Source organism: Leptodactylus fuscus, chromosome 6 (assembly GCF_031893055.1).
Source record: "Leptodactylus fuscus isolate aLepFus1 chromosome 6, aLepFus1.hap2, whole genome shotgun sequence".
Lineage (NCBI taxonomy): Eukaryota > Metazoa > Chordata > Amphibia > Anura > Leptodactylidae > Leptodactylus > Leptodactylus fuscus.
In genome coordinates, this window is record NC_134270.1 from 71583917 (window position 1) to 71605419 (window position 21503).

Consider the following 21503-nt stretch of genomic DNA (forward strand, 5'->3'; position numbering starts at 1 on the left):
GACAATTATAGCATTTAATAAAACATTGAATATTCAACTTCTAGTATATATATTACAGTAAGTTAAAGTTCGCTACATATATACAAATAAAAGTATTTGGTAATTTTATATATTAAATTAATTTGAATATGATATATTTCTACATACACAACTGATATAATTAAAGATATTGTCTAGAAATGACCACTCCTGTTATGACTGACGACCCCCTGTGAGCTTCAGAAGGTCGGGAGGATCTCCTGGTGATGGTATTATAGTGGGAACCATACTGTCACCTTTAAATGCCATTCCTTATACCCCATAATAAAGTATAACATGAGTCTTATAGTGCTTATAAATGAATAGATCTTGACTTACAGCACTCAAAGGTCCTGCAACATGGGTCATCTGTGTAGACTTCAATAAGGGTAGAATCGGCTCCACAAGATGGGACAGTGCAGGTAACGCCATCGCATACTGACTGTAACAAAAATACATAAAAATAGAGTCTTATTGATCTGTATTATACTGCAGTGGAAACCTTTGTGGTGTAAATTAAGCAGTTCATAGGAAGCCCTTGGCATTAAGATGGATTATTTCATGGATTAGCTACCCCTACAAAAAAAAAAAAAAACCCAATACTCACAAAACTATCTTATCCATTTTATTTGTTATTTATGACAATTAATGTGACATTGTGATATTGCCTTGCAAGAAATAGTCTTGGTCTGTTACAGCTAATGGAGCGACGTCATACCTTTGTTGTAGTAGTAGACGGTGTTGTTGTGGGAGTTCCTATTAACAAAATACAAGAGATTTTTTAAAATAAATTACTGGAAATGCCATTTAGTATCTAATTCTTGCACTAGAACATATTGGATTACTTAATTGGTAACAATAATATATTCTATACTACGTGCGGTGGAGTCACTAATATTTGTGGTTTTTTATGATCACTTACGACATTCATATTCTGGGCAGCAGTAGCTTTCAGGGTCCTGAGTTCTGACTGCTGGGCTTCCATCTTCACATTTAGGAGGGGGGTCACAAAATTCACTGCATTCTGTGACAAAACACAATGTAAACTACTACAAGTACATACACCAAGGGAGTCTAAATCATGACTGCAAAGTATGGGAAGTGAAATTCTGTTAGCATCAAAATAATAGGTAAAGACTGGGGAATTAATATGAGTGAGAATCCACACATAAGAGGCTAGATTTATGGGGTTGTCTGGGACTCTGATATTGAGTTTTATTTTCTCTTCTCAGGCAGTGACATTACGTCCATTGGTCACGTGGCCATGTTGCAGCTCAGGGGTATTCATATGAACGCAGTTGAAGACCAAGCACAGCCACTATTTAGGTTGATAAATAGTGAAGAGACCACAACGAGCAATATCATAGTCCTGGACACCTTCTCTAAAGCTGGTGGAGACCATCCCAATATTGGCAACTGGAATGTACCTGACTCCCTATTTCAGTCATGTATAGGAGAAGGGACAGCACATGTGCATGGCTCACTCCACATACACTGTAAGCCTATGGGGACAGTGTAGACCATTAAGCGAGTGACTCCTCAGACTTCAAGAGAGCTACTTGAATGCATGGCCACTTCTCCCCCTCTCATCTTGACTAGATAAAATCGCTAAACACATCTTTATCTGTGTATAGTAATGCACTCTCAGTCATGTATATATTCTCAATCCTCAGAAGGCTGACAGTAACTACACCTAGTTCTTAGCATCTGCTAATAGGCTCCACTGATTCTGGCACAGTTGAAATTTTTTCTCGAGCCTCCACCGTGAATGTTTTGGTGCTTTATACACTATATATATATATATATATATATATATATATATATATATATATATATATATATATATATATATGTATTCTTTCTTCTGTTCCTTAGCTGCTATGGACTCCTAGTATATCTTCTCTTCTCAGCATATTTGTGTCTACGTCTGTAATATACTACTGTGTATTATCCTGTATCTCTATTACTATGCTGCTGTAACATACTGAACTTTCCCCACTGTGGGACTATTAAAGGATTACAGTATCTTATATAGGCTCTGTACTGTCAGGAGAGCGGTGTCAGGCAGTAGCAGACAAAGGGGTCTAATTCTGATCTCTGACACTGGCTGCCTCTGACTGGGGGTCTCCCCTGCCTGACACTGCCTCCCTGGCATTACAAAGACTAAGCAGCACCTACCAACTGGAGTTGGCAGAGATGGTGAAAGGTCCTCTTTGAAACTTGTCAGTGAGAAGACAGTTCACACCAATGCCATTGCACTTCGTACCACTGAGGATGCTGATATGTTAGATAAACAAGACAGGGAGCAGAGAAATTGAATTTTAATTGAAGGAAGTGACACAACTATAACATTGTAGCTCCACTATCACATCGGCACTTTACACAGAGATATATAAATTTAATACTCTTGATAAATGTGTATATAGTTGTGTACGTCATCCAATTTTAATTCATGCACCTTATTCGGTTCCTAATAATTAAGTTTTATTGAATAATAGGTGAAAGCCTAGGTGATAGAAACACTTACCACACGTATATCGTGGGCAACATTGATCAGCCCAGGTGCTGGCTTTGACAGTAGCGCCTTTCTTGGTACATACCACAGGTTCACAGAGCACATTCTTACAGATATCCTGTAAGAGACAAGATTATATTAATTGTGTGGATAGAAGTGCATATATTTATTATAGATAAATCCCATCATTATGTCACATCACTAAACATAAACTGCCATTGCCTCCACAGATATCCAACCTGATAGTTTGCACACATCATTTATAATACCAGGTTCTGCATATGGGTCTCACCACAACCACAACATCTGCCCACTAATACTTACACCCTAGTTTCCTCTTCAGTGTGTAAGTATTCTGGGTATAGCTTTAACAACTCCTTCAATTGTCCACTTATTTCTAATCTATGATTTTACATTACAACTATATCTAGGAATAAATGTTCCATTTTCTTAGTACATGTCATATTTTGTGTACTCTCTCTGTAACTTACAGTGGGTGTTGGCGGAGTAGTGATGAGAGGAGTCTGTAATGGAAAAGTAAATTGAACAAAGTGAGTGATCTACACAGCAATACCACAGCAGCAAAGACAGGATTTACATGTGGACTCCATCTTGCTCAAGATTTGCCCTATAACATTTCAAATTCTTCCAGCCGCAGACTACAGGCTGAGATTTTTAATTTTTTAACCTTTTTTTTTTTTAGAATTTTCACATAATGCAAATGCTAGCAACCATACAATGTCAGTTACATTGTTTTATGTGTTCAAAGAAAAAGGACATTGTAAATGCTCTTTATAAATAACACCAGCAACTATGATATAGAACCCTATACCCTCCTCACCCACCATCCCGTGTGCATCTGGGGGTCTCATACAAAATGAGGAATGACTGTACGTTTCTGTTTAGTTTTTATAGGGCATTGCTCACTATGACATGCCACAAAGATGGGTAGTCTTAGTATTATCTCTGATTGTAGAATCCCTATAAAAAAAAATAAAGAATCATACAAACACCAATGTACTTACTGTTGTTTTTATTTGAGGTGCCGGTGTTGCTGTAGTAATAGATAAAACAGAGACAGAGTCAGAGACATTTTATTCATGGAAATAACAGCTGAAGTGAAAAGAAAAAGGATAGAAATGCAAAAATTACATTTAATTTAGGATTTTTACTTCATAACCAACATGTTTTTGAGAAATATAGTGATCTACTATGCAATGATCATAGAGCGGCATTAAATGCATAATGTATGCATTTCTGTGTGTCTTAAGGAGATTATAGGTTCATGCTACATTTGATTGACACCACTGTATGATCCCCTTTACAAAAATTGTGAAACCACTGGTTCCAAATTGTAATATAATGTATAATATATATAGTATAAAGCTCATAAAAGAGAATGATATACATATTTGCCTTCATTTTTATTTCTAAGTAGATTTTTACTTACGGCATGTGTAAGTTGGACAGCATTCTCTGTCTGGGTCAAATTCGGCCATTGGGCTAAAATCACCACAGTTTGGAACAGGACTGCAGGGCTGACATACTGTAAAGATAACAATATGAGGGTTTGGTGAAATGCAATTTTGTTTTTCTACCACATCACATTAATATCTACTTACATATACCTGATACTAGTTATAATTAGTTACAATGAATTTCTTTAATCAGGCATCTAGTAGACCTGAAATTCTGATGTTCCATACACTAACAAGTATTGAAATCTTCTGACCCAGAATGAAAGGGATAGTATAACGTTTTATGGCATCGATACTTTTAAAGGCATTGTTCATTTCAAGTAATCTCTTTTTATTAGGAGGGTCGTCTTGATGCAATTCCTTGAGGGTCGTTGTGTTCAATTCCACAGCTGCAAAATCACGGGATAACTAAATCATTACACAGGCTTCATTATCATTAGTGGACTGAACAAGTAAAGTATGGATATCCTGGGTCCTCCAGAATACTGTAGCTAATAGATGGGGTCTCCAATACCTTTACCATGCTTTCAAAGTATGATGACAAATGGGTTTTGGAGTTGTTTTAGTTTTCTCGAATTTTCTGTATTCTCTTTGGCAAATATTGAGCACATTTTTAGCCATGTCAAAGCCTTGACTTATGACTATATTGGGAATTACATAACAGTAAAGCCAAAGTTCATCTCATCAGCTCTGTTACTTTGTCTTCCAGTAATTTTACCCTCCAAAGGTGTAACTACATTCATCATATTCTTCCTGCCAGTTATAACTTACCACATCTGAACTCTGGACAACATGGGTCATTTCCTCCGACAAACTCTTTAAAGGAGCCTTTTCTAAAGCAGTCAACCACCGGACAAGCATGATCTTCACATTTCACCTAAAATAACAATAAATACAGTGAGTTAGTAAAAATCCAGAGGATAATCTAGAGGATAAACATCAGCCAGGAAGAGGGATCATACTAACATTTACTGTGGTAGATCCAGGAGTAGGTGGTGGAGTTGGTGGTTTTACTGCAAAAAAAAAGCAGGACATTTTATGAAGCGTTCTATAGCAACTGGAAGTATTACAAGATAAAATTACATTTTTCTATGCAGTTGTAACATCTCTACCTGTTCTGGTCTCTGCGCCACCCTCTGCTCACATGCTGCGGCTCAGGAGGCATGTGAAGTTTGAAAACTTGCTTACAGTTTTTGGTTGCATTGTCTGAACACTGTCCTGTTCCTTTACCCTGTTAATTGATTTTCCACCACACCCATCTCCTTCACCTTCATTTCCATCTGCTCCTCTAAGAGTCAAGTTTTGCTTTGTCCTGTGATTGACAACAGGCCTTCCTATCAACTCCAGGGCGGATTCTTCCTCCCTATTTATTCTTTCTCACATTCACATTGATGCTTGCTATTGCTTTGTGCGTGCTGGCTTTTTCTCTTGCTGTTCTTTCGTGTATTCTGATTCTTGACTCCTGGCTTTCCCTATTGACTACTCTTTTGGATATCGATTTTGACACTGCATTGCTTGACTGTTACTTACCCCTGGCTAGATTACCTCCCTTTGTTGTTGTTTGTGTCACATATATAGGAAAGGATCATCTCCAAGTTGTCACCTATCACTTAGGATAGGACCGACAAGCAGGAAGGGACAGTAGGGGGTTTCAGACCAGGGTTCACTGTCTCTTGTGCCCCTTCCTACAGGGTTCAGCAGCTACTGGGGAATTGTTGTCCTAACAATTCCCTAACAGAAGTCATTTTACAAACTTGTTAAACACTTCTTTTTAATTAACTACTAGTGGAAACGTCTTGATTTTTACATAAAAGTTGTCAACATCCTGCCCTTGTATTAGAATTTTTGAGTTAAAAGGTGGGCTACTTTCAACAACTTCACCATCACCAATTAGCCAAAGTAGAGAGTCGCAAGAAAAAGTGTTTCTCTCTTATTTGAGGGCACAACATGTCTACACACAATGCTCTATTCTAACACATACATTACAATGCATTACATTAAACCGAAAAGAAAACTTACTGCAGTCATACAAGGGGCAGCAAGGATCATCAGAGTTTGTTTTCACAATTAGTTTTTCACCATTGCGACAAACTGGTACATGACATATGATTTCTTCACATGACTGTAGGAATAGAAGGACATGGATGCAAATTAGCCGTCTCAGTCTCTTGCACTTGCACCTCTTTATTTCTACTTTACTACCAAATTATTATTAATTATTAATCTTTTGTAGTATTTTGAATTCCCTGCTTTTACAATCATCAATAGGTTAATATTGGTGCGGTGTACCCGCACAACAATGCCAGAACATTTAATAAGTGGTGGTTTTTCCACTTTAAACTAGTCCCAGTATAACAAGTGATGACTTTTTATAAGATGTCCCTTTCTAAGGTTTCTGTTGCTGAAAAGTCAAGTTAGAAGCTTTTAAATTGTAAATATTTTTTTTTCATAAATCTATAGTTCATCTGCAAATAACATACTTTGCAATGTATGTTATACAATAAAAGTGCATTTTTTTTACTTATTTGCCACTTTCTGCTTCTGATCAAATCTGTACAATAGAACTCTATGGAGAGTAGAGGAAATGGAATGCTTCTCAAACAGAGATACATCTGCCATATACAGACACAATCCTTCATCACAACACAGCAGGGTTATCAGGAATTACTATCCAGCTTTCTCCTGACTAGTAAATGACTCAGTTAATACTGTAGACCTCCTCATAGATCTGTCGTTCTCCTTTCACTCTTCACCTATCCATAGACCTCATTGTAAACTGAGATTGTCTGTGTACAGAGTAGGACAGAATGAATCACATATGAAGTAAAGACAGGAGAAATGAGCACAGGCATAATACTTTAGTGGAATATATCGCAAAGTTTGTTCCCTTCACCTGGACTATGGAATTACGAAAGAAATGAACAAAAGTTTAATTACGCTTTAAAACATTAAATTGGCATATGTCATGGGGGCGGAGAGAAGCTTCAGATAGCCATGAGTCTTCGCATTAAATCACACATGATTGACATGCCCCTCATTGTCTAACATCAGCCTGATCACCTAACTGTCAGGCTCTCAGATTGCTGCTCCCCCCCCCCCCATGACTAGTTGAGGTAAATTTGCGAATGCCAACCTAAGGTTTTAAAAGCTTATAATTTGGCTTTTCAGCAGAAAGTCCAGTGAGCAGCACTATAGGGAAGGCCTTTATTTATTTAACTGACAGGTTCCCTTTGTAACGTTCTCTCAGCCTTTGCTCAGTGTCAGTAAATAATCACAGTTTGAACAGAGATGCGTTCCGGTGATCTGTGAATTTTTAAGCTATAGTGTGTACTAGTACAGTAGTAGATTCATAGACTGTAGCCCTCATGGGCAGGGCCCTCTACCCCACTGTGCCAGTCGCTGATTGTTAGTATTATATTTGTTTGTATATTTTGTATACTGTATGTAAACCCCTAAATGTAAAGCACCATGGAATTAATGGTGCTATATAAATAAAGAATAATAATAATAGTGTATACCAAGTTAAAAAAAATTCAGACTATAACAAATCCTCTTTGAGCAGAGTTCAAGAAACATAACAGAGGAGGTGTAGTTGGGGAAGGCTGTAGGACAACAGAATATAATAACAATGTTAATGATATACTTATAAAGGTATATGAACAATATTTAATGAAAACAAAACTTAACTCTGGCCAATAGATGCTGACTATTGTTAATAAGGGGCTTGTGTCTAGGGAAACAAACCAACTATCTCCTATTAACAATGGCAAGTGAAACATGGAGTGAACAATTTGGATTGCAACCCAATTGATCAAATTTAGCTGTTTGGATATATCTTTCCTTCTGAAAAATTACTAGTTCATTTGGTTTTAATTGATGTTCTTAAGGTGACTAAAATATTAATAGCTTATCCTTATTAACATCAGGTCAGTAGAGATCTAACACCCGACAACTCCCATCTGTCAGCTACTTGAAGAGACCACAACATTTGGACAAGGATTGTGGCTTCTTCACTATTTACCAAGCATAGTTCCATAATTCCCTAGTGGCTATAACTGATCTACAAGCTCAGACCTTTTCACTTGAATTAGACTAAGATGCAAACAGGCCATGTAACTGATTGTGACGTCACATGGCCTCCAAAGTGGAAATGGTGTTCACCGGAGTGCCACTGCCACTTCAAAGAGCTGATCTGTAGAGGTCCAGGGTGTTAGACCCTGATGATCTAATATTTATGACCCATCCTAAGTATAGTTCATCAATACTTTAGTCTCAGAAAAACCCTTTAATGGAGGGGATCAGAAAACTCTTGACCAGTAACTTGACTGATTGGTTTCCTATCTCTTTCCATGCAAATAACATGTCCATTTGGTTGAGCTTAAAGAATTATCTTACAAGCAATTTAAAACATTCTGTGGAAAGGTGATAAATGTATGATCACAATGGCCACCGACACTGGGACCCCCATGATCATTACAGAGACAGTCTCAAGTCTCCATTCTTCAGGCATTTGCTAATTACAGTACTAGGTTATCTTTCTCAGTTCCACAGATCAGATACTGAAAGGAGCAGCATGAAGCATTGTGTGACCACTGATCCATTTGTTCTCATACTCATCATCCCTATTCTAGTGAGTAGGGGGTTCTCAATGGTTGCTTTCCCATCATTTATCACTTGACCTGAGAAGGGGTAATATTTTTTTTTTTTATGAGATAACCCCCTAAATGAGTATCTTTGGTAAATTGTATAGGAGCCTTAACATTGAGTTTAAGAAAATATCAAACAAACAGACCCCATTCATTAACAGAGCCTATGGATACCCAGGGCTAAGACCATCAAAGCTTTGAGAATAAATAAGATTCTGAAATCATTTGCACTTACAGTTGGAGGTACAGGTTCTGAAAAACAAAGAGGACATATTCACATTACAACTTAACAATATATGACAATATAAAGGTCCCAACCCTTATAGCACTACAGCTTATGTCTTCCTTGTTATATATTCAATCGTTTTACTGTTGAAAGTCATTGCAAGCTTTATGTAACAGCCCCTGTCAGATGTCAGATGCCAAACAGCCTCAGGCCTGGCAAGTACCAGCATGGGAAACTGGGAATCCCTGGTTCAGTTGACTATCAACAACCATTGTAAACAGAATGTGCCTGCCTTCATCAGGTAAAGACTACAAACAGCTTCATACCTAGCTAGGAATCCTTGTTTCCTTTGACTATTCCATAGCTTTAATTGAATTTTGAGTTTAAGGCTAAGTTCACATGACTGTCATTACATTCCAATGGATGACAGCAATGGAGTTAACTGAGGATTGAAGGGCTGATGCAGACAGAGTATCTTCCATCAGCACCCACTTGACTGCAGGATGCTTTCTTCAGTTAGAAAAGTGAAAAGCAAGATTCAAGACAGCTTCTGACGTTTTGTTTTGTTTTTAGAATGAAATGAATGCAAATGAATCATTCTATCTCTTTTTAAGTCTGTTGCTGACATCCTAGGATGGATGAGACTGTAATGACAGTCATGTAAAGTTGGTCTAAATAAGCTTTTTTTATGTTTCTTATTTTTCTGCTCTATGTGTCCGTGTATATTATATAAAGCCACTTACCGCAGACAAAGTGTGGACAGCACCTATCACCCCATTCGACGACTTGAAGATTTGAGCCTTTGTCACATGACACAGGTTCACAGACAACATTTTTACACAGATCCTATAAAACAATATAGAGTGCCATTTGTAACATACTATCACTCTAAGCAAGAAGTGTATATATATAAAAAAAAAAAATCTATCTATCTATAATCTATCTATCTATCTATCTATCTATCTATATTAGCTTACCGGAGTAGAACTTGGTGTAGTCAGGACTGGATTCTGTGGAAATTAAGAATTAAGAATAGGTGTACAGATTATATAATCCAATGAGATTAATTTGCCATCAACAAAGAGGAAACATCTGGACATAACGTATAGATGTACACTATTAGAGATGAGCTAGTAGTATTTGATTGAATACCTCCCCCAGCATAGTTAATGGTGTAAAAAAAAAAAGCACCAGGGAAGGTGGGAGGGGAATCGAATATTTCCTGCGTTTACCACGTGGTATTCGACCGAGTACACCAATAACTATGCAGAGGAGGTATTCGATCAAATACTACTCGCTCATCTCTATACACTATCCTAACTAAATATCAAGAAAATCATTTTCTTACTGTGATAATATTAGAAAATATACCTGAAACTCATTTGGAATGTACAGTATTTACTGTATCCATATCAAAGTAAAGTCATGTCAATCTTCTATCTTTACTATCATCAGTAGAACAATGATGGCACATTTATTCAGAGTTGACTTTAAATTGTGACAACCTTAAGACTATTGTACTATAGAATTAGAAATGTCTTTACCTTTTCAGTCATACTAGTAATACAAGAAATAATTATCAACTATCCTGTATGCAGTAACAGTGTATACCAGGTTAGAAAAATCCAATAACAACTATAATATCAAGGCATTTACCTTAGGAGGTGTTGGTGTAGGAGTCTATAGAACAAAACAACATAATAACAATGTTAATGATCTATTTTTCAGGATATATGAAGAACATGTAATGAAAAGAAAACCTATCATTAGCCAATAGATGCTGACTATTATTAGGGGACTTGAGTAGGAGCATAACTTTCTGCTTTCATAGGGAGAGTTCTGTTGATAGACACCCTTTGTACATTGTAATACATTATCCTAAGCTTCCCCTAGTATTAACTACAGGCAGCCTAATTTTATAATATAACTCTATGGCTAAGGCCTCATATAACGAAATGTAGATAAAAACGTTTTTTTTTTCTGCAGTGTTTTTCATTGCATTTTTGTTGTATTATTTTCTATGTTTTTTCTCCCCTATTAAATATATGGGGAAAATACTTGTGATTCTGCAGTTGAAATTAACATGCCGCATTTTTCTAAAATACATGCTTTTCCACTGAAATTTTATTCTATATAGTATTATAAAATACTGTGTTTTTTTCTGCTACAATTCCACAGGTGGGGTTTGATGGGAGAGGGGCTTTCCATTACCTGACAAATTTACTATACCTTACTAGAGATGAGCGAGTAGTATTCGATCGAGTAGGTATTCAATCGAATATTACAGTATTCGAAATACTCGTACTCGATTGAGTACCACTCGCTATTCGAATGGAAAAGTTCAATGCAGAACCAGCATTGATTGGCCGAATGCTATACAGTCAGCCAATCAACGCTAGTTCTTCTCCTACCTTTAGAAGTCTTCTCCGTGCAGTTTCCCTGCGGCGTCTTCTGGCTCTGAATTCACTCTGCCAGGCATCAGGCCTGGGCAGAACCGACTGTGTATGCCCGCGCTACAAGAAAATGGCCGCTTTGACCGTAAGCGACCATTTTCTTGTAGTGCGGGCATGCGCAGTCGGCTCTGCCCAGGCCCGATGCCTGGCAGAGTGAATTCAGAGCCGGAAGATGCCGCGGGGACGCTGCACGGAGAAGACTTCTCGGAGGATCCAGCCCAACCCTCACTCGTGGACTTGGTAAGTGTAATTTGATCGAATGTTGCCCACCCCTGAAACGAGCATTTTCCACCCATAGACTATAATAGGGTTCGATATTTGATTCGAGTAGTCGAGTATTGAGCGGCTACTCGAAACGAATATCGAATATCGAACATTTTACTGTTCGCTCATCTCTATACCTTACACCAGAAATTGTTAATTTAAGATCTCTGCTTGTTGTCAGTGAAAATGATCATTTTTGCGGCTTACGGCAACTATGCCAATTGCAGTATGTGCATCGATCTCATATATCCTTATATATCCATATATATATCATATATCTCATGTCCTTCATCACCCAAAACAATATAGTAATTGGCTTATTGTGAAGTTATTAAATGCTAATATGTTCAAGTCATTTTTTTGTACTTACAGATGGTTTAAACCCTGATCGAGAAGCTGTAAAGGAAAGTAAGGACTTTAACCATAAATATAAAACATGGAGATTTATTTAACTTGGTAACTCTCTCCTAAAAGAGGAGAGCAGTGACTGAGGGGAACCCCCTCCATGATATGCAGATGATATATAGGTACAAGCATAGAAAAGGGTTGTTATATAAATAATATATTTCTTTCTGTATATTCTGTTACATGTCTAAAGTGTTGTAATAATGATATAAATGAATACTGACGGCATGTGTATGTGGGGCAGCATTCGTGTTCTGGGTCAATTCTCATGATTGGCTTGTCTCCATCACAAAACGGAGGAGGAGAACATGGGTCACATTCTGTAGAAAGAACAAGAAGGAAATTCTCTTGTTAATAGGAACACTACAATACAAATACAAAACATATATATGTCTTGGATGCTAGTATGCAATGTAGTAAGTGTCTTATAGATGACTTACCACAATCATAAGTAGGACAGCAACCTTCTATGGATAGTAAAACCTTTCTAGAGCCCTTCATGAGACACTCAACTGTTTTGCAAACAACCTTGTCACAAACCTAGAAATAAATTCATTGTCAGCCTATTTGTAACATGTATAGAATCCAATCAATTACAAATATATCTGAGCCTTGTAGGTGTAGCCACTATAAATTTGCCAATTGTCTTTGTTCACCTTTTATTGCAATTCTGGGCCAGAAGAAGTGATGGATTATCAGATCTCCTGGTTTATTAGACACTTGACTAACTGGTTACGGACTTCCCATTGACTATATATATATATATATATATATATATATATATATATATATATATATATATATATATATATACTCTTAACCTTGCAAGAACTTACCTACGCAACTGCAGAAACAGGGAGCTGGCTGTTACTACACCCATACCTCTCAGAGACATGGCAGGGACTGTTTATTACCATCCCTGTATTACCAATCGCTGTGTATGCAATGCTCAATGAGCACTGTGTACTTAGATATAGCAGTGCCATAATGTCATGACAGGGACCAGATGATTTTAAAGTAAAATTTTTAAAAAAATGGCAATACCACATTCTCATCACAGGATCTAGCCCTAACCCCGATGACATGACACTGTGTGTCACATAACAATTACCATAACTGAGTGTGCTTTTTTGTAGGCAATGTGCGAATGGGATTATCTAGAATCTCAGTCACTTTGCTGGTACTGCAAAATGCAGTATTTTTTTCTGCAGCTTTTTTGCAGCAGGAAAAATGCTACATTTACGCACCATGGGGCTTTAGCCCACAGGACCAAAACACCGCAATGTGCCCACAGTGGAAATGCCACGGGAAAAATAGTGGCATTTTACAGCACAGGCAAAGTGGACTGTACTGTGCGGAAAAAAAAACGCTGTGTGGACACGCCGCAATTTCCAAAACTGGCGCGATTTTGGAAATCGCAGTATGTCAATTATACCTACGGAAACACAAGCGGTTTTCCTATAGGTGTAATTGCAACAAAAAGTCCATGGAGGAAAATTCTGCAAACTTTTCGTTTAAAGCGCTGCGGGAAGAAGTGCAATGTGTTCCTGCCATGGTTTTTCCAGCAGTGCTTTATAGCTGCGGGACATCCCATGGAGCCTTAGCCTTAAAGTGCTATAGTGCTTTGTGTTAAAAGAAAATTGGGGAAAAAAGACATTTCCCAATCAGCACAATAAAAAATAACATAAAATTAAAACCCTTTGTGTCAACATAAATAGATGCTAAATTTATTTCATTAACCCAAATACAAAACCACATGTCTAAAAATCTCAAAAATGTGCCCAGTTCTGAACCAAGGAAATTGGCCCAACCCTGAAGTGATGAAAGAAATGTCACTATGTGTATTACACTACAGTATATGTAATATTTGTATAGGTATAGGTATACTTACATCAGTTGTTGAGACCCATACAGGAGGAGCTGTAGTTGTTTTTTGAGACACTACAAAATAAAAAAAAAGTTACTTAGCGCTTGATCCTTATAATACATTATATATAACTTTATCAGGAAAATAACATATTTTGTTGGTGAATGATATGAATAATTCTTACAGAGTATTGTTTATATTCTTTATCTATAAACTTATAGTAAATACAAAGATAATAAACTTTGTAATATATCTGGTTAAGAAATGCCCATCTTTTAATACTCTTTAGGTCACTGCTCAGAATCTCCACACTCACTGAATAACCGCATTGAGTATGACATGACAGTCAATGGATATTCAGTCTCACTGAGAGATTACACCATCTTTTCACGTATACTATACTAAATACACTGTGGCTGCTGTGTGTGTAGGAAATGAGGATGGTGTCTCCAGATTCACCCAGGATACTGATCCGGACTCTCTGCTAGTACATCACAGTATTATAGATTAGCGGACAATGTGGAGTGCTCTATATAATGTGGGAAAATGTTCTGTACTTACCACATTCATACAACGGACAGCATGGATCACCTGGATTGTCTTTCACCAGGACTTTATCACCAGAGGCACAGTGCGCTACATCACATGAGCTTTTATCACATGACTGTCAAAATTGAGAAATAAATATTCATATTATTAATATATCATCCACCTAAACAAGAAATACAAAATCTATTCAACTGTAGCCCACATTCATCTGTCATTCATGTTATTACATATACACATTGCTGAACAAAATAATATCTAATGTTACATACCGGCGGGGATGGGGTCTGTAAAAAAAAAAAAAAAAAAGTTAGAAATCAACCATATATAATTAGAATTTTCAGCAAATATACAAAAGTAAGATTCATCATCAGTGTCATAGGATGTTTGTATTTAGGGCATACATGGCATGATAAAATTGTGGCGCTCCTAGTTTGGTATGTCAGGTACTATTTTTTCCTTATGATACCTAATGGCTGGGCTATATATACAGTCATGTCACATTATTATGACCAGCTAGTATCCAGAGTTACCGATGTGTACAGCATAGACAGCAGGTATAGAGGCTGAGTGTGACTCACTAAGATGCTGGTAGGTTGTCTCAAATATCCGAAGACATACTGACTGCTGTGCATCCATGCAGTGCATGGAGGGTGCATGGGGGAGAGGACAGACACAGTGAACACGACCAGTGAGGTCTTCTCACAAAAGCTCAATTGACCTCAAGTTTGGGGAATTAATGGTTGTGTTCTTGGTTGTGTTCTTCTAACACTTTTTGGAAATTTCTAGCCATATAACATGTTGCAATGTCGTGCTAGCAGATTTCATCTGCCCCAAGGAAGACCTGCAACATGCAAGAGGGCAATGTATCGCCATTCTTCCCACAGTACTCTGCACAGAAAGTTTGCAGAGGTTTCCTCTGTAGACTTTCTGCTTCAATTATAAATATAGGGAAATCACTGCATGTCAACACCGCATATTTTCCCGCAAATGGGGATGGGATTTATCCACTTTTCTGTGACTGTAAAACACCACAGTTTTTTTCTGCGGGTTTCCGCCACATAGGGTCCTGGCTTAAAACACAGAACAAATTTTAATGCATGTCATGTAAACCTGGAAGCTTTAAAGATTCATTTGTGCAGTATATGTTATATACTTACAGTAGTAACAATAGGAACTGTAAAGAAAAGGAAAAAAAAAAATGTGTTATCAGAAAAGAAAAAGTATTTAATACAGATACATCATAGAATATCTTGTAAAGGTAATGTAATGTCTGCTAAATAGTTTCAGAAAGTTTGATGATGATGAAGAGGTTTCTAAACAGGTGAATAAAGTTCTTATATGAGATAGATAGATAGATAGATAGATAGATAGATAGATAGATAGATAGAGCTCGGACTGTTCCAAAGGGGAGTTGGTGAATTCCCCAGCAGGAGGAGGGGCAAACGTTGAATCCCCACAAGAACAGTGCATGGCACGGTACACTGACTACACTACATACAGGTAGGCAGAATATAGAATTTCACACAGCCTATGCTCCCATGTAATGAATGGGTAGAATATGTAACAAACTACCCAGTCCATTATACACCATATCCAGTACATTATATAGAGATGCATTGAGTGGCTGAAAGAACATCTAGGCAAAGAGACAGGCCAACCACTCTCATCCATCCTGGGCCCCATCTCCTTGCTGTCACAGCAGGGCCCCACCACTAGACATGTTGCTCACAGAGCAAAGGGGGCCACAGCACAGAAACAGTCCAAGATAAGGATTTGGTAGAAATCTAACCTGTGTAGGTGCGGTTTTATACATTTTTGAACTAGACATAGTAAAGATTTACATTTAGCTGTAGAGTGAGGCCCTGCAATGAATTCTATTGGTGTACCCTATGCACCACAGTCTGACACTGACTGGATGGATGGATGGATGGATAGATAGATAGATAGATAGTCGAAACATAGACTGATAAATAATTTGATAGTCACAAAAAAGGCAACACTATCATAGTTCAAATAAAGTAAAAATGGGCTGCTACTCTGAACTTTCACTTGTTAGGTAGATAGATAGATAGATAGATAGATAGATAGATAGATAGGTGGGTAGATAGATGATAGATAGATAGATAGATAGATAGATAGATAGATAGATAGATAGATAGACAGTAATGTCAACTACTTAGGACATCTTAGATAATATAAGGGAGTTGGTGCTGAAGGTGTTAGTTAGCAAAGGTAAAAAGTAAATACTTACCACATTCATATGCCTGACAGCATGGATTTTCTGATGGCACTTCCACCAACCTGCTATTTTTATCACAGTCAATAACAGTACAGGAGATATCCTCACAGTCCTTCTGAAACAAACAGAGATAAAAAGCATGAACTTCCAGCCATCAGTGAAATGCTTGAAACTTCTATCAGTCTATTAAGAAATGTATTGAAATGGATCATTGTACCTTGATAGTGCTGGCTGGAGCTGAGGTAGGGGGCTGGTAGACTGTTACAAAAAAACAAGATTAATTTCAGTTGAAATTATTATAAAATATATTATATAAAATAATCAATCAATTGAATCATCTGAGTTTGAATCTTAACAGTTGGAAGGATCATTAAAGCAGATCAAAGGTCAGCAACCTCTGACACCTGCGCCAAAGTTGGCACTTCAGGCATGTCTACCTGGCACAGGGCTGTCTCAGCTGCGTTGTTCTAGTAAAGGAGGTACAAAGGGAGGAACATGAGGTGTGACATTGTATCTGGGCATGAGCTAGCTTGCTCAAAGGGCAGCAATTATTTGTATACCTTGAAGCAAGTCTCAATGTATAATAAGACATCAGAACATGCCAAAGTGGACATTGATTCATTTCAACAAAGCTGGAAAGGTTCGTATGAATTCATTCCACATAAAGATGCGGCTGTGTAATGTCCACTCTGAGTCCTCAGATTATACCAAAGCCGATCCTATCACCAGGGAATTATCACACTGAAACGTAAGCCTTCTCAACTAATTCATCGGTTGCTGATATGGATTGTGTTATATGACTTTCATATACGATTATTACATAACACTTTATATCTAATTTATTTATTTTTTTATCATCATATCACACAAAAAAGGTTGCTGGCCCCTTAACCAGATCAAGTACTAATATTTGACACCTTCTCGGAGTACTTACTGCACACATATGTTGGGCAGCAGTCAACGTCAGGGTTTCCAATTCTTAATGGTAGAACTGAATCTCTACATGTAGGAGGAGGTTTGCAGTCTACCTCACATTCTGAAAAGAAAAAAACAATACATTGATAGGTTGACATGGTCTTCAGATAAAGTACACTGGTTAAAGTAATATAAGCTCATTTGATGTATAGAAGGACTTACGACACTTATAGTGTGGACAACAATCATCTGCCCACTGGACTTCTACAAGGACAGCGCCATTCTTAGTACATCTGGCTGGGGGCTCACATAGGACATTTTCACAAGATTCCTAAAATGTATATGATATATTAATATGGCATATAATATACAACAGTACACATTTAAATAAGACAATATTTTTGGCTAGTACATGCCATGTCTCTAGACAATACTATTACTGCCATCAAAATATGCTTTTTATGTGTGGTACGTAACACTTGTTTGTTCCTATCAGTGCTATAGAAGACAATGCTTGGAGCATGTCTGCCCACCCTACCCTCCATTTTAAGTTCCTCTTCACTTCAGTCATGTAATAAGGAGGAATGGGGAGCATAGGACTACTGTTCTAGGGGGCCCTAGTGATCAGAAATTTACTAGGAATCCTGTAGACAGGTGCTAAATATCATTAATGGAAAAACCCTTTTAGGGGCCCCATGTAGTGTAAACGCTGTTATTTGGCCACGTGCCCCAGTAAAAACCGCAACATTTTACAGTACCAGCAAAGTGGATGGGTTCATGCTATAATCCCCTCCACCCATTGCAGAAAAATATCCGTAGTGGACATGCTTTCATTGCATTTTTGTAAATCGCACCATGTCTGTTATACCTATGGAAACCCTGGCATTTTCCGTATAGGAATAATTTTAGCAGAAACTTCCTGTGAAAAATGGTGAGAAAAAAAAACGTGATGCATTTATCGACTTTGGCTTGTTACATGGGGCTTTAGCCTTAAAAGGTCTTTTCGCTTGTGGAACTATTTGCATGCACCATTTTTCCTACAAGAATGTTCTTCTGCGGACTCTCTATGAAAAGCACTAGGGAAAAACTGCCATAGGGTTTTTGGTTGTGGTTCACTACGTGGAGCCTTAACCTTAAACAGAAATACGTGAAGATCATTACATTTGATTGAGGAATTGTAGTCTTTGTTGGTGCCACTACTGTAGGATGCTCTGTAAATAGAAAGCAAATACACATATTTAATGTAGATACTGTACAATAAATGTCTGTAAGAAGTCTACACGAAAAAGTATCAAAGGCAATATTAATAATGATAATTATTACGACATACACAATATATATTACAGTTCTTATTGATGTGATTAGATTTATTTCCCCACCAATCTTCTATATAAGCAGTCATTTAATAACCACTATACAAACAGTCGTAGCAGAGGTTTGTCACGACTTGTGATATCGTTATACGTACAGTAAGTGTCCTGTCAGTTAAACAAAGTTCACTTGTGAATTTTTCAATGAGGTATCCTGTATGGATAAATACTCAATAGGATCCATGGCTAAAAAACAGGCCTTCTTGCCATCACACTCTCATGACACATAGTCACATTTGCAATTTTCCAGTTTTCTTGGTGAAATAATCAGCCCCAATAGGGCATGTGATGGAGTATTACATGAATTTAGTCATATGCAATTGCACAGAATGGAAACTAAAAAATTTCTGTACAAATATGTGGCATTACATAGAGGTGTAGAAACCTCTTAGAATAATATCACTGCCAAAGTATGACTGTGTACCTTGGTGACATGCAAAAGTCCTAACCTGTAGTTTCCATAGGATTGTAGGTAAGGGGGCATTCACACTACCGCCGCTGTCTGCCTAGGGGTTTCCATTCTAAACCCCATGGAAACTGGACAGGGGACCTCTTGACAGCAGTCAGCTTTATAACCCATTCATTTGAAAGGGTTTTTAAAGCTAACCATCCGTGTCTGTATGCAGCCTCTCCACCTGGAAACTGTTTTTTTTGCACAAACATAAAGTTGTATATGTAGGACTTTGTGTCCGTGCAAAAAAAAACAAAAAAAAAAAACGGTTTCCAGGTGGAGAGGCTGCATACGGACACCATTAGTTAGCTTTAAAAATGGATTCAAATGAATGGGTTTTAAAGCTGACCGCCGTCAAGCCGTTCCTTGTTCAGTTTCCCTGGGGTTTAGGATGGAAACCACTGGGCGGACAGCAGCGGTAGTGTAAACGCCCCCTAAAGCTTATTGTATTTTTAGAAAGCGTAACAACTCCAAATTGTTGAATAACACTGTTACATCTCTACAACACCTACCGATACATTCATAGCTAGGACAGCAGGGGTCTGATGTAGAAACTTGTTGTAGGTATTGCCCTTTACTGCATTTTTTCACTGTACATATGACATCTTTGCATGATTCCTAAATCGAACAGTACAAACAGAGAATAATTCAGTGTTCTATTTTTACATCCTTGTATATGTGTTATTTAATATGACCAAACCTAAACCACAAGTCAATAAAATTATACAAGACATACAAGCCTTTATATATTTATTTATCTATCAAGAGTTAATATGGGTTCTTCTCTGTGGTAGACAAACCTGGTTTATCTGCCCCATGGAGAATATTTTAAAGGTCGAGGACCATTATCACTAATACATTTCACAAATGGCTCATAGGCCATGATAGAAGAAGTTGTTAAAAAAAGACTCTTTAAGAGTCTGGAGACTTTTCCACAGAAAATTTATGCATAATAGTTCATAGATAATATTCTAAACTTAAAAAATATATATACACTGTTCAAAAAATAAAGGAAACTCTGAAATAACACATCCTATATCTGAATGAATGATATATTGTCATTGAATAATTTGTTCTGTACAAAGTTGAATATGATGACAACAAAATCACATAAAAATCATCAATGGAAATCAAATTTATTAACCAATGGAGGCCTGGATTTGGAGTCACCCCCAAAATTAAAGTGGAAAAACACTACAGGCTGATCCAACTTTGATGTAATGTCCTTAAAACATGTCAAAATTAGGCTTATTAATGTGTGTGGCCTCTACCTGCCTGTATGACCTCCCTACAATGCCTGGGTATGCTCCTGATGAGGTTGCGGATGGTCTCCTAAGGGATCTCCTCCCAGACCTGGACTAAAAAATCTGCCAACTCCTGGACAGTCTGCGGTGCAACATGACGTTGGTGGATGGAGCGAGACATTGATGTCCCATATGTGCTCAATTGGATTCAGGTATGGGGAAAGGGCAGGCCAGTCCATAGCTTCAATGCCTTCATTTTACAGGAACTGCTGACACACGCCAGCCACATAAGGTCTGGAATTATCCTGCATTAGGAGGAACCCAGGGCCAACCACACCAGCATATGGTCTCACAAGGGGACTGAGGATCTCATCTCGGTACCTAATGGCAGTCAGGCTATCTCTGGCGAGCACATGGAGGGCTGTGCGGCCCTCCAAAGAAATGCCACCCCACACCCTTACTGACCCACTGCCAAACCAGTCATGCTGAAGGATGTTGCAGGCAGCAGATCACTCTCTACGGCGTCTCCAGATGTGACAGAGTCTGGAGATGTGTTTTAATTTTGGGGGTGACTCCAAATCCAGGACTCCATTGGTTAATATATTTGATTTCCATTGATGATTTTTTTGTGATTTTGTTGTCATCATAATTCAATTTGTACAGAACAAAGTATTCATTGACAATATTTCATTCATTCATTCAGATCTAGGATGTGTTATTTTAGTGTTCCCTTTATTTTTTTGAGCAGTGTATATAGATGGCTATTGATATCTCATTGACATCAAGTTGAGTGTGAATTGGTCTTGCTTAGCAATTTATTGTTCTGGCTACCCTCTATTATTTCCATATGTGCTAGTACGACC

The 21503-nt window shown here is 37.7% G+C and overlaps 1 protein-coding gene and 1 long non-coding RNA gene across 2 annotated transcripts in view; both read right to left on the reverse strand.

The window, feature by feature from the left end:
• LOC142210010 (uncharacterized) overlaps positions 1 to 21503 on the reverse strand; it is a 99331-nt gene that overhangs the window by 17855 nt on the left and 59973 nt on the right. Inside the window, exons 39-48 of the mRNA XM_075279041.1 lie at positions 6031 to 6133; positions 4978 to 5024; positions 4783 to 4888; positions 3984 to 4079; positions 3559 to 3587; positions 3025 to 3057; positions 2546 to 2651; positions 941 to 1042; positions 737 to 774; positions 358 to 460 (exon numbers count right to left, since the gene is read on the reverse strand). Coding sequence (XP_075135142.1) covers positions 358 to 460; positions 737 to 774; positions 941 to 1042; positions 2546 to 2651; positions 3025 to 3057; positions 3559 to 3587; positions 3984 to 4079; positions 4783 to 4888; positions 4978 to 5024; positions 6031 to 6133 — 763 coding nt within the window. The remainder of the gene's footprint in view (positions 1 to 357; positions 461 to 736; positions 775 to 940; positions 1043 to 2545; positions 2652 to 3024; positions 3058 to 3558; positions 3588 to 3983; positions 4080 to 4782; positions 4889 to 4977; positions 5025 to 6030; positions 6134 to 21503) is intronic.
• Positions 16672 to 17906, reverse strand: LOC142210786 (uncharacterized). Its single transcript, XR_012716996.1, has 4 exons — positions 17798 to 17906; positions 17595 to 17696; positions 16878 to 16918; positions 16672 to 16775 (listed from the first exon to the last, which is right to left on the reverse strand). It is a non-coding gene; the product is annotated as an uncharacterized LOC142210786 (long non-coding RNA).